We start from the raw sequence: 13,910 nt of genomic DNA, 5'->3' as shown, positions 1-13,910 counted from the left end.
ATATTATGACACACTTTATCTTAATCAAAAAAAATTGCAGCTCCTGCAATTTGGATATTGCACTTGGCCATATTGTGCTTTCCGAAATACTTCAGTTAATTTTGCAGCATTCTGTGCACTACATATTTTTGACAGTATTAAAAATAATACATTTGGGATTTCTAAATACCCTGGTAAACTTTAAAACAGTTATACAGCACAAGCCTACTGGTGAGACAAAGAAATTTGACCCAGGAGGTCCAGGTCGTGTAACAAATCAATGCATTTGAAGGCTTGTCGATGCCAATACACTGCACAGCACTTCTTAATACTCTTAAAAGTAATCACAGCAGCAACTATTTTTTTTCCTTTCATTGTGAGTTAAACAGCAGAAATAAGCCATTGAAATTAAAGAAGTTAACCACCATTTCATGCAGAGCTGGAACTGATCTGAATGCAGCTTCAGGCTATCACGACGATGGATGCACAATGCCTTAAACTGTGAGAAATAGCAGACATTTAACTACAGTAAGTTTAGTCAGTACAACAACCATGGCTCACTCACTTGTAACCACTGACCAAAGCTGCAGGTCTAGCCTTTAAAGCTAGACACTGCGCTCGCAATCCACTGAACTACATTAAACAGAGATGGTTATCCACATCCAGCCCACCAATCCACCAGTCTCCTCTGTGTCTGTCCTCTGTGTCTGTAAGTTTTGTGGGAGTGGAAACACTGACTGCCTCCCTGCCTCACACTGGGAGCCATGTGTGCCTGAAGCCGGGCCCTGGTCTGGCCTAGCCTGGTTTGACCTGGCACAGACAAGAGACAAAGATTAGCCCCAGACATGGGCCTGCTAAGTCCCTCTCTCTGATCAGCCTCTGCCCCGTTGTGCTCATCCACCTGTTATTATTACAGTTGAAAGTATTCCATATTAGCGCAGCATTAGAGGCATGCTGAGGGTGTTTCCATGTGACAGAGCAAAGAGCGGGACAGATAGGAAAAGTGCAGTGGAGCCCCGGAGTGCACATGTGCTCGCATGTGGGCAGGAATCTCAGATTCACTCCATGAGTCAGGGTCTAAACATCATTTCCATCCCAGGCAGCTGCTGTGGAAGTCTTAAAACGATGGATAATTAACACACTCTGCCACGTTTAATGCTTTAAATCGGTTGGGAACACAAGCCTGGCTGTCTCTGGATAATATTATGAGTGTATTTTAAGCTCATTACTCGGGGGAGAGCTGGTTGACTGGTTAACTGCTGCTGGTTGACAAAGAGGAGGTTTGGATTGAGGACTGTGTGTGTGTAATGGAGAGAGGAGTAAGAAATAGTGACGAGATTAAGACATAGGACAAGTATCGCTGGTATTTCAGTCATGCTGTCTGCACAGGTCTCAGATAACATTTTCTTGTTACAAACTAATATTATTTTTCAGCGTCTGGACTAGTGGATGACAAAACATAAAAACGTTAAGCTCACAGGTGGTGTAAAAGAATAACAGGTGACGTGGGGTGTGTGGGTGGGTGATGAGGAAAGCTATAGGCTAAGGGTCACATACCAGCTGATGTCACGACAGCAAAATTATAGGGACGGTTGGGAAAGCTCCTTTGACACACAACATTCCTCTGCCATAAGTACACTTTTACTCATCAAATATCCTTTCTAGGAGTTGATGACCTGCCAATCACAGGCACTGCCTCGAGGATATTACTGGTGACTCCTTGCTGCGTTATGTAAGGTAATCCCTCAGTCCTGTAGCAACCAATGTCAACAGTATTGCCTAGAGGGCGTGGTTGAGAATGATCAATGACATGTAGAAATCTGTACGGGACTAACATCACGTAGCAAGTGATGATGCATGAGGGACAAGTCTTTCAAGACTTGTTTCAGCACATGACGTGACAAAATGGTTTTTGTGAGACCAGAATTTTAAGTCTTGAGGCAAAGAACACCAACATAATGAGTTGCTGCAATCACTTTAAGGTGACTCAGAAAACGAAATGAAAATACCGCTGCATTGTTTACCTTTAGTGATGCTTAGCGTGTTGTCTCCGCTGGCGACAAAGTCATAAAGTGCAACGAACAGGTTAGGGTCGCTCTCAGCCGCCCCCAGTAGGTTCTCCTTGGAGCTCCAGCGTACCGCCTCCGTCAGCGCTGCAGAGTCCAGGCCGAACGGCCGGTGAAGAGCTTCTGAAGGAAAACAGGGAGCAAGGGTCAGGGAGAGAGGAGGTAAACTATTAGACTGGTGAAACAAAATGTGACTGAGAATGCAGTATGATTTACACGGACAAAATCATAGCCATAATCACAGACAGGAAAAAATGTGGAGTATACAGTCGAACACATCAAAATCCCAGCAAGTTTTGTGTCTAATAATCACCCTCGCCACGAACAGATAACAAAAGCAGTCCTATTCCAACACTGTCTTGAGGCACAAAGTATTTTGTAAGCAGGGTAGCTGAGATGCAAGACTGATGTCCTCTAACCAAATGATACAGACTGAATTCTCCATAATCCTAAAAGTCCATTTCACAGGTAGTCTACCTGTCTGTCCAGGTTTCCCCTGTCTGAGCCCTGTGTGAAGACGATCGCTACCCAGAGCAGCCCACTCGTCGTCAAAACTGCTGCTTGCCTGCAGGCACCTCAAAAGCATCACTTTAACCAATCCACTCTCTGAAGAACACTGTTATCGCTGGCTACACACAGAGGCCTGTCGTGTCTAGCCCGAGTCAGGTATGATTTGAGGTGGGAGTGTTTTCATAGGTGTGTATATACAGTGAGCAATGGGGTGGAGCTACGACACCGGGGTTGGAAAGACTCTCTGTACAAGATGCAGTGATTACCATAGCTACCTAACACACACCCACAGCCACACAATGATGATCTAGTACATGTGAGCCTACACACACTACACTCAACAGCTGCTGCCAAAGTTACTGCATGTCTGGGCAGCTGCTGAGCGAGTGGAAGAGAAGAGTGGTGAAATGGAGGGACGGAGAATGGAGACAAAGTACTGTAATAAAAGCAACTTACAAATGAAAAAGCTCTTACTACGTAGCATGTTTTTTCTTGCTTCAAAAGAAGGTGAAAGCAGTGACTCAAACATTAACCTAGTGATGACTTATTTGTATGTAGATTGTTTTCTTTAGTGTATACTCACCTGAAAATATATCTACATAGGGTGCAAGTCCTTATTCGTGTTTCTACAGTAGCCCAGAATGGACAAACCGAACACTGGCTCTAGATAAGCCACTCATGTTTTTTGCAATGGCCACCGTAGTTAGCAGCCCCTCTGCGACGAGCCAAACAGTGTTGGAAAAACACTGATTTTAACATGACACTGCTTTATTCAGTGTTTTTACCGGTTTAAATCACCTGATCTTTTGTTTTTTGGAGAGGAAGGGACCTCTGTGGATGGTTTAGCTCACAGCAAAAACCTCCTGAACAATCAGCACTGAAGGAATCCTAACTGGGAGATCACACTTGGCACATGGGAGACATTTCAGCTGGTTGCAATCTGCAATACTCAACGCTAGATGCCACCGAATCCTACACAGTGCTCTTTAAATGTACACACAATTTAGTGTAATCCAAAACAACAGCTTATAATGGGGTTCTGTTTTTGTTGAGACTGTAAGAGAGGTGTTCATATCACTCTATGGTTGTTTTGGGGGCTGTAGTTCAGGGAATAGTAGCATATAGAGTGGTTATGTTCTGTCCATGTGAGCACAGTATTTAACTGAGAAACCAATCCAGACCCCAAAATAATGTCAAAATCATAAACAGTGCTGCATTATTTTTAAACAGCAGCTATATGATTTCTACAGTCCAAAATAAAGCGTGGACTAGCGGTGAACTACATCAGCGCAGGCTTGTCATTATTTCTTTATAATAGTTTGGTCTTGAATCCCATGCACTGAATTTTATTTCAGTCAAAATGCAACCAAACAGTTAAAAAAGTCTAAGATTAAGAAAATAATCACATGTCTATGATTTAGAGAACAGAAAGAGACAGCAAGGCATTTATGAGGAGAGCTAAAGGTCATCTTCCGGTTTTCAACATCTGCTTGTCACAACACGCTACCACCTCCACATTCAGGCAGCGGTTCACCAAAGAACTAGTTGATTCAGACGGTTTCTTTCTTTTAGAGCAAAAGAAACTAAATTTGAGACAACATGACTGGAAATTTTGTTTCATAATGATGTAGATATATGTCGTGGGTTTAGCAATAGAACAGCTAACCAAACAACAAATGAAAAAGTCATGGAAGCAAAGCTAAAAGGAAACTGATGTAAAACCATGACTGCAATGAACAAAAACTCACTCAGCTAATGTGTGAACAATCACGCACAACTCAGAGGTTAACATTTCATTCAAATATAGCTTTTAATTTGAGAATTGAGAATGCAAGCTTGATAAATGTTAGATGCCAGACCACTCTGTATCATCAGACCATAGTGAGTGAGTCACTGAGAATAATGTAGGCTTTTGACTCTAAGCTTTCGAGACACTCTCTGTGGTTTAACCATGTTAAATACTTCAGTTTTCCTTAGACCACATTAGGTTGGCCCATGCAAACTCCAAGTATTGAGTGAAATCTGTGTGTCAGTGCTCTAATCTTGCAAAGTTGGCAGAAATTCATCAAGAAATTAAGCATTATCCATTGTTAGTCTACACCATGTGGCAGGCACATGCCATGCATGCGGTTGAGAGCACAGAGATTTTCTGAGTTGTGTTCAAATCAGCACTTGATATCTTTCTCCCTTGCCAAACAGTTTAGCTATGTATTGTTCAGTCTGTCTCCAAATCTACACACAAAGCTTGCCCACCTTTGTTCTGGACCAGCATGCACTGCAGCGCAGCACTGGCCGTGACCTGGCTTAGCCACAGCTCCCAGTACATCTTCTCCCCTGGTCTGGTCAGCCACCAGTCCCAGTATCCAAAGAAACACGGTGGTTTCCTTGATCCGCTGTGCTGACTCTGAACAGTTGTTTTAAATCCTGACTGTGTCTATGTAGACTGAAAAGCACAAGTGTACATTCTCCTGGAGCATGAGCTACTCCTCTAAACCATCTCCTTCACCGCGGGAGCGCAATGCTGTGCACGAAGCAATCAGGGAGAGATGGAGACCCCCCAGACAAAGTATTTACCCACGCTGTCCTTGAATCAAACCACCTAAACTTCTGAAGTTACAGTAGTGACTAGCAGCCTCCTGCTGGGAACTCCCTACGAGCTTTGATGTGGCCTAGGGGAGTCAAGATTTCCAAGGTCCATCTGGAGAGCACAGACATCCATGACTGATGTGCTCTGCGGTTTAACGCACTGTAAGGGATGGCAAAACGTGGCAGAGGGGGGAGCGAGGAAAGCGTGTGGTAAAGGGGGGGCATGTATATACAGAGGTGGGGGGGTAGGGCAGGGTGTATGATATGGAGGAAAGTTGAATGTGACATGTGTGCATGTGTGTGTATAATGTGTGGTGTGGGGGTGTGGGAGTGTGTGAGGCCTGTACCAGCGCTGTGGCCAACAGCAGATGGCTGGTCTTGTTGCCCTCGAGGAGGGGAGGGGGGGTCCTATTGACCCACGCTTTTCTTCTGTGTGTATGTGTAAATGTGCATGACTGCAACTGCTGTGGCCAGGCTGAGCCAACTGTCAGACCTGCTCTTCTTACATAGTGACATATCACATCACTCTTGTCAGGAATGTTTTTAATGAAATAGTGATATTACGCCACACATTTGTCAAAGATCTCCATCCGAGGAATCGCTATTCCAGTCATCCGAGACAAACAGTAGGACACAAAACTCAATCACTGATTAGTCACGCACTCCAAGGCGCAAATCAAATAAACTAATTACCTAAAATTGTTTTCTCAGCATGATCCAGATTCATTAAGTCGATCATATTTCTTAAATGGCTTCTAAATCCTTCTTATGCCAGACAAAAAGCAAGATGCTGTTCCACTTGGCTGAGTACAAACCTCATGTGCTGGAGTGTTTGATTGAAGGAGCAGTTGGTCTGCGTGGAGTATGTCGTGTGCCCGTCCGGGTGCCTCAATGTGTGTGTGTGCTGTGAAGTGTAGCACATGTGCGTTCTGAAGAAACGACGGCTTTGTGTTGAGCAGAGCAGAGAGGGTATTTGCAAGACTGAGGGGCATGCCAAGCCTACGCCCCCTAAGACAGCTGGGACAGAGGTGACCCTGGTCCTGAGGCACTCATACGCACACACACATAACACGTAGAGACACATCAATGGTGGGACTATCTCCTTGGCTGTCCCCCACAACCCTGCTGCTTCCCCTGCAGCTGTTTGTGTGAGAGACTGTGCCTCCATGTGTCTATAAAGCTTTCACTTCACAAACCAACCACTTTGTGCCAAAGTATTAAACAGCACAATAACGTCACTCACACAGCCAAATCAAAAACAATACAGCTCGTATCTGGAGCCCATGACCAGCGAGGTAAGGGTGTATTTTTAGCAGCTGGAGAACAAAACATAGCAGCATGACATCCAGAAATAACTCTGCAGAGCACATAGTGATGGTGGTGCGGAGATAGACGGCTGGCTGCCTGCAGGAAGCCCTGACTAAATCCTGAGACAATACCGCGCATGAGACCCACGTACACAAGACATTACATAAGCTTATAGGACAGGCGAGATCAGATCCTGTGGCAGGCTCAGACAGAAAAGTTGAACAATACAGGAGAGTCATAGATATCGACAGAAAAGGAGGGTTGGAGCCAGAAAGATTGGGTTACAGTAATGTAGTGTATGTAATCTAGAACCAGCATCTGTCTGTCTTCAGATATTTACTGATGAATTGAACAGCTCTTTTTTTAGTTCAAACTGTCTCATTAACACAAAAACATGGACATACCGTTTGCGATACCACCAAAGGAGATTTTAAATAAAATTCCAATGTCAGGCAAAGGCAAGTACTTATGTCAAGTCAAGCATACTAAAGGGATAGTTTGCATCTTTAAAATATGGTTTTATAGGGTACTTATCCATCGTCATTATCACACACAGTACCTGTCAAATGGGACACCTCTAGTTTGGAGAAGCAGGCGGGAGTACCACCATGGAAGCTAAGCAATGTACAGCTGTTGATGGGGTCAGCAGCAAATCGTATTTTATCCAACTTTTATCCAACAGTACCACCTAAAAAAATCATTAACAATGTAAGTGTATGGTATATTTTAGTATATTTTCAGCGCTTGACCTTGACACAGACAGCCCTTTGTGATGGGGATGCTGTCACCACTTCAGTTCCCCATCTATCCTCTCGCCAAAGACACCAGACTCCTTTTACAAAACAGTAATTTTACTTCAGAGAACATGGGAGCTGCTGGTCTACTGACTGATAGAGGCAGCAATAAGACCAGCAGCTTATGTGTTCAGTGGTGTTAAAAAGACTGTTCTTCCTCGATGGAGTCTAGCTTTGAAGAGAGAGTTCCAACGGCTTCAATTTCCCGGCAACGTAAAGCAGTGAAAATATTCTAAATATAGCGTACACTTAAACTGAAACTGATTTTTTAAGCAACTAAAATATGTTTTTCTGCTGTCCCTGTCCACGACAGTACGTTGCTTAGCTTCTGTGGCCTGCCTGCTTCTCCAAACCGGGGCCGTGCTGACCGCCATCTACTGTACGTAATACACCGACTATGGATACGTAACTCATCCAACCCCACTTCAAAAGATCTGGACTATCTCTGTAATGTAGCAGCTCCTAATTACTCTATGTCTGATGGCTTGTGGCTTTACAGTCTGGACATCTTAAGACACCCTCTAACTCCCGAATCAGAGAAGCAAAAACTCCACTTAAAATCTAAGGGGAAAAAATAGGAGAAACTTAAGGAAGACCAACAAGCATCTTCCTGGGCACAAATACAAATGGTGACACATGGGCTGAGTAGCCTAGAATATATTTTATGTCTATGTTTTGTAGACCAAAACATAAGCCAAACACTATCGTTCATTAAGTAATTAACATACAAATAAATTATGAAATTAATCAGTAGTTGCAGCCCTACATAATATTCAACCAGGAAAAACAAGGTATCAATGCTAGACCAATAACTGCGAAGTAAATACAAGAGCTTGAAACAGACAACAATAAACAGAGGGTTGCCGCATCAGGGCTGAGATGCCAGCCAATCAAACAAACACAGCAATACTTTTTTCATTTTTAATACCATATTTGCATAATAACACTATTCAAAATCACCACCAATCCATGTGCAACACAATTTATGTTGAAACCACCGAGCTTTTCGGTATCTATCTACAGTTTGAGAGGCAATCCATAGCTGGAGAGGAGAGGAGAGTCAGTTGTTGTTCATGAGGACTGGACAAAGGACAATAGCCTCATTAATGCTACATCACAAGTGTGTGTGTGTGTGTGTGTGTGTGTGTGTGTGTGTGTCTGTGTCTGTGTGTGTTTACTGGCTCCCTTGTTTATGAGAAATTAAAATTCATCATGTGAAAACACAACACTTCTGTTGGTTGATATCAGCCTAAGACACTCCACCAGTTCATCAACTGGTGTGTAGTTCTCACTTCTCACATACATGTATGCACTCGTCTGATGCCTTCAGTCCACGCACGTCCACACTGGCAGATTTGGATGTCTCCCTCAATCACTCAATCAGACCCCCACCTTTAGCACATCCTGGTGTTGCAAACCTCGCTGAGTAAGTAATTACACATGCACATACAGGCCGACCGCTACCGGGAAGGCCTGTGAATGCTCTCTATTGAGCTCAGCCACCACGTCGGCGGTCTACATAGAGATACATCAATTAGGGAGTGGACAAACACCAGCCTGGGCCTTAGGGCCAGTGGATCATCCTGGAATGGAGAAGAATGGAGTCCTAACCCACGGCTCACCCTGCCCTGCTCTACCCCTCTCAGGGCTTGTTATGGGTTAATAATGGGCTCTAAGTGCTCCCTTCTAGGTGTGCTGGCAACAAAGCTAAGTGCTTCTTTATGTGACAGCGGAGAGGATGGGTGGCATATGATGACTCGAAACAAACTCCTCGTCCAAACTAGACTGGCCTGCTTCATATATAGCACAAATATGGCAGACGCAGCTTGACCTGCTTAAGTCAATTATATATATTCTAAACGAACTGCATGTTAATACAACCACAATTAAGAGTTAACCTGAAGTCACCAAGGTTCTCTGACCTGTCTGGTGCAGACTACACGCTGTCTGGGCTTAAAAACATTATTCAGTCCTCGTGATGTAAAATTTAAAAAAGCTAAAACATGCCTTTGGATTGTTAACAAGCATTTCTACTTTAGCCTCGCTAAAAACAGAGAGCGTGTTCCTTTGTCCAGCAGAAGCCATAAATTCACACAAAGTCCACTGAATGGAAATCTTAAGCTGACATGACTACAACTGGTGTCAGAGCTCTGTCCTCACTGCAGATCTGCCTGCTCTTGTCCAACTTATTGTGCAATGTATGTGGGTGATGTAAACTGTCTGGCTGGGGTGTGTGTTTATATTCTCAACTCCTCACAGGTAGAAAGGTGTGTTCATCACAGCACATCTCTCCAAAGCTTTAAAAAGTACATTCTCTTTGCTGCCTCCTCCTTTTTTTTCGTGGCGAGGGTTTACAGAAGCACCCGAGGACTAATCTTAATGTCTGAACAGCTAATCTGTGTGTGGTGTGGTTAAGCTGTGATAGGGTGTAGCTTTAAGCTGCTTTACAATGACGCAATTTAATGAACTGACCAAAGCCAGAAGGGAAGATTTTACTTCCCCTGCACTCTCAATCAGATAGCAGAGATGCCTCAGGCTGCTAAACCAGCCCAGGTGAGCATCCACATTCAACATATAAGCCATGCCATGCTTCACTTTTATGGCTTCCCTTCTCATATTAATCAAACTACAGCATTATTGGCTGAATGCAATGATAATACATACCTTGACAATGGAGCAGCCTTTGCAATGAATTACCTGAGACTAAAAAGTCCCCTGCAATCTTTCACTGAGCCATGTCAAATCAACAACTTTTAGCAGTCTCTTTTCAGAATAATCACATGCCATCAGTCAGACAGGATGTTTGAGGACAGCAGTGCCACAGAGTGCCCATATTAAGGATTTCTGACTGACTGGTCAGCTGGTGGGTGATTACACTGAAGTAGTAGGACATATTGGATAATCCTCAGAAAGAGCTGCACCACGTTACAACTTCCCTCACAAGGACAGACAGAAAGAGAGTGTGTGTGAGAATGTGTATGCATGTGTGGGTGTTTACTGTAAGTGTGCGCAAGTGTGCATTTCTAGCCAAGTCCCCAGCCTGCAACCCAGAAGATAAGCAGCAGTGATAATGCCAGCTACAGAGGACCGATCCTGGAAGCGAATCAATGCTCAGCAGACTTGGCACAGGGACTGTCCCCCTTTTCCTACCCCATATCTAATTTTTTCCCTGCTACACCATTGCAGCTTAAAAGTGAAAACTGCGATTTAACCAGGAGCCACTACAACAATTTGGCTAGACCTCTGCGCAAGTTTAAAACATTTGGTGTTTCTAAGCTGACAGACGCAAGGGATGGTTTCACCATCTGCACAGCCAATCACTCACTGTTCTGATTAATCCTCACTCTTTAATGATATAAGCTGCAGAGAGCCGAGGCCAAGGAATAGAAACTAGGACTGTGGTTTTGGGAACTACAGCGGGTTGACTGGTAGCAGATGCAAAGGCTCAAGGCTACAACTGGGAGTTTGGGCACAGAAGCACGCAGTCACAATGACACAAAAAACTTTGTGGAGGAAAAAAACACTCAGTTCAGTTAAACTTTTTTAAATCTTCAGTAAATATTTGTTTAGTTTCTCAAAATATGATAAATTAGATAAACTAATTGTGTTTCAGTGTGGTAAAATTGGATTATGGCACATTCTGTTGTGAAACATTTTGAATTAATTAGTGTTTTTAATGGGATAACTCTTCTTAGATAGATTTGGGAAGAAGCCTGCAACAGCCTGAGCGAGCAGAGACGAGGGTTACAGGGTTACTAACAGCACAGGCTCAGCTGCTAGTCGTACTACAGAGCAGGCGTGGGATGAGGACGAAGGCACAGAGAGGCATACATTATTTAACACACAACCATTACAGAGTGCACAATGGTACATGCAGTCTCCAGACGTAAACCATGTTTGATTGTGTTAAAATGATTTGCACAGGAACACTATGCTTCAGACACATCCACTAAACACACTTAATCCCAGCTCTCAGACAATCAGACTCATCAGTTTTGCCCTAATTTCTTGCCAGTTTCAGCCAGAGGAGGTGTGGCCATGGCTCCTCCTAGTGGTTAATGGCAGCCACTAGGACTGACTAACTAGTTTTTATCAACAAATCATCTATACTCCAGGATATTATCTTTCAAAGCCTATTATAATCTCACCCATAGCTGCTGGAGCGTCTCAAACTTGATTTTCCCCAGATATTACAGTGGCTGCTGTGTGACTTATCCCGGTTGTTGGGGGTTTAGCACATAGAGTCCACAGAAAAGTGGATTTGTCTCTAATCTAATTTCACCCGTGATGCAAATCAGCTTACGTCTTTGGATCCTGGATCCAGGCATCTCTCTTCTCCTCTGGGCAGCTTAAACAGTGCCGCACTTTAGGTACAGCTGGCTCTACATTCACTATCAGCACTGCTGCCAAAAAAAATATTCCAATCCACTCATCTGCCCCAATTTCTATGATCTGTTTGGAGTAAAAATAGATTAGCCTACCGCTTTGTTGATTTTATAAAAAGAACACAGTCAATGCACCAATCGCTTCGATTCCTCCAGATTTTTCTTGCAAATAAAAGATGTGAAAGTGACTAATACTGAAAAGTAATAAGCTGCAGTGCAACCTTTTTTAAGCAGATTCACCCCTCTGTGTCATTTCAAAGGACTCCCCCCACTGCAGTGTGTATCAGATGAACCCACTGCAGAGATAGAGATCCCTGAACTCCTGACAAGGCTAAAGGGCTGGAACCATCGATATGTTGCAGCCACTGATTCACCAATACTGCCCTTCAACCAATACTCATAGAGGTGGCTGTCTGGCCAGCTCCCCTTGAATCAGCACAGAGGCGGTCTGCTCCCTGTCTGTCCTTGTTTAGCTCAGTGTTTTATAGCTGGCCTGTCTGTCCAGTGGGGTAAACATCGTCTTGTCGGGAGACAGGGATGCTCAATTAGTGATGTGCTGCAGAGAACTGCTGCACACCTGAGCAGGATACAGGAGCTGACTCGCCTTGTCTAAAGTGAAGAACAAGAAAGACACTGATGTTGAAAAATTTCACCTCTACCGAGGAGAGAAACATGAAAGGAAAGGGAAGGTAGGGGCCACTGGGCCAGGCATATTAACAGCCAATTTACACCAACAGCCTCCAGCCTCGCGTTTATCCCCCTAAAATGACTCAGTGGTTTCAGGCATACTGATAGAAACTCTAGTGGAAGCATGTGCACCATATGACACCCACAGATACTCACTAAAAAGGCAGCGACACACAGGCATGAGTTCAACAGACAAAAATGCATTCCTCATAGACTGGCACCTTTCAATTATATCCTGGGAGGGCATCATTTACCCTCTGAAGTGTGCTAGTCTGTTATAAAGTGGTATGAAGCTAGATTAATAAAACCACTTCAACATGTTGATCTTCTGTCGGGAAGACTCTGGAGCCATTCTGCCTAAGAAAACAGATATAGATAATAAAACATACATGAACACCGAATTAGATCATCAGTCAAACAAACACATTATCCGACTTGTTGACTCACAACGATATTATCTGTTCCTGTACTTCCTTTTGCTGCCGTGGCACTTTAACTTCCCTGCATGGGATCAATAAAGTTTATCTTATCTTAACTTCCTCTTGACGAGACCTGGTCACATGATGTCATTGTCAGATTCACAGAAATCAAATCCGGCTGCCTCATCAGTTTAGTCAATACTGTTGTTGAACAGATTCATCAAACAAAAGAAAAGTGGTTGATTCTATTGAGTAATTTATCCCATAAATGACTGGGGATGACTATAAATTCTAGGGGCTGCTTGCTTGTTTATTTTGTTGTCATATATCATACAGTACATTACGAAAAAATATCACGCTTGTTTTGTGGCTTCTGGTCATACTAAATTAGCATGTGCAGCACATCAATATGGGCTTGTAACTTCTGAGTATTTTGATTTTTGTTTTCAATTTCACAAACTAAATGACAAATAATGACAATATTTTTTGATTTATCCTTAACAAAAACTGACATTCTTACAACCAAAATAGCCTCCTTAAAAGAACAAGTCCACATTTCAACCACAAAGATGTCCAAGACAATGCTGCATCATTATCATATAAATAGACAACCAGAAAAAAGACACTTTGATAGTCAGTGTAGGACAGAGTGCACAGTCCCAAGCTTCCTTGCTTAAGAGTCTTTGTTCTATTATTGTGTACTTTGAAGAGTAGCAGTCTCTCTGCAGAGTGGCTGTGTGACTGCATCCTGGCTGCTATAAAAAGGCCACTCCTGCCCCAACATCGCAGAGAACAGAGCAGTGCCGACACTGAGTGGTGCTGCACTTAGTAGGTCTGTCTGTCTGTGTGTGTATGTACTTCACAGTGAAGAGGGTTACTTTTAAGGTGCCCAAGCCAGGAACTGGAAATGTGTTCCATTCCCAAAAGCTTGCGTTTTCTGTGTGTCCTTGTGGACGTTGGGCCGTGGAAATCAGCGGAAACTGGGAAAGTTACGCCAGTAGTTTTACATCTATGCAGCACATGTGAAGTGACCATCCATCAGAGGACACATAGGAGTGAGAAGCAAAGCCAGCTCCAGGTGGAAAAACATCAAACATCTAACAAAGTTTACACTAACAATGTGCAATCAAGTTGAGTAGAGGATGTCACAAACACATTGGAGTATTAAGAAAAGCC

At 43.5% G+C, this 13,910-nt stretch overlaps 1 protein-coding gene across 4 annotated transcripts in view; it reads right to left on the bottom strand.

Moving 5' to 3' along the window:
* abl2 (c-abl oncogene 2, non-receptor tyrosine kinase) overlaps window positions 1-13,910 on the bottom strand; it is a 30,200-nt gene that overhangs the window by 14,498 nt on the left and 1,792 nt on the right. Inside the window, exons 1-2 of one of the 4 annotated variants that reach the window (XM_049587634.1) lie at window positions 2,523-2,701; window positions 2,004-2,168 (exon numbers count right to left, since the gene is read on the bottom strand). In XM_049587634.1, the coding sequence (XP_049443591.1) occupies window positions 2,004-2,168; window positions 2,523-2,631 (274 nt within the window). In that variant the 5' untranslated portion in view covers window positions 2,632-2,701. Of the gene's footprint in view, window positions 1-2,003; window positions 2,169-2,522; window positions 2,702-13,910 lie in introns of those variants that run through there. The other 3 variants (XM_049587635.1, XM_049587633.1, XM_049587632.1) reach the window with 3 other exon arrangements.

Source organism: Epinephelus fuscoguttatus, linkage group LG10 (genome assembly GCF_011397635.1).
Source record: "Epinephelus fuscoguttatus linkage group LG10, E.fuscoguttatus.final_Chr_v1".
NCBI classification, from domain to species: Eukaryota; Metazoa; Chordata; class Actinopteri; order Perciformes; family Serranidae; genus Epinephelus; species Epinephelus fuscoguttatus.
Note: the sequence above shows the minus strand (reverse complement) of the source record. Positions and strands in the feature narration are given on the sequence as shown.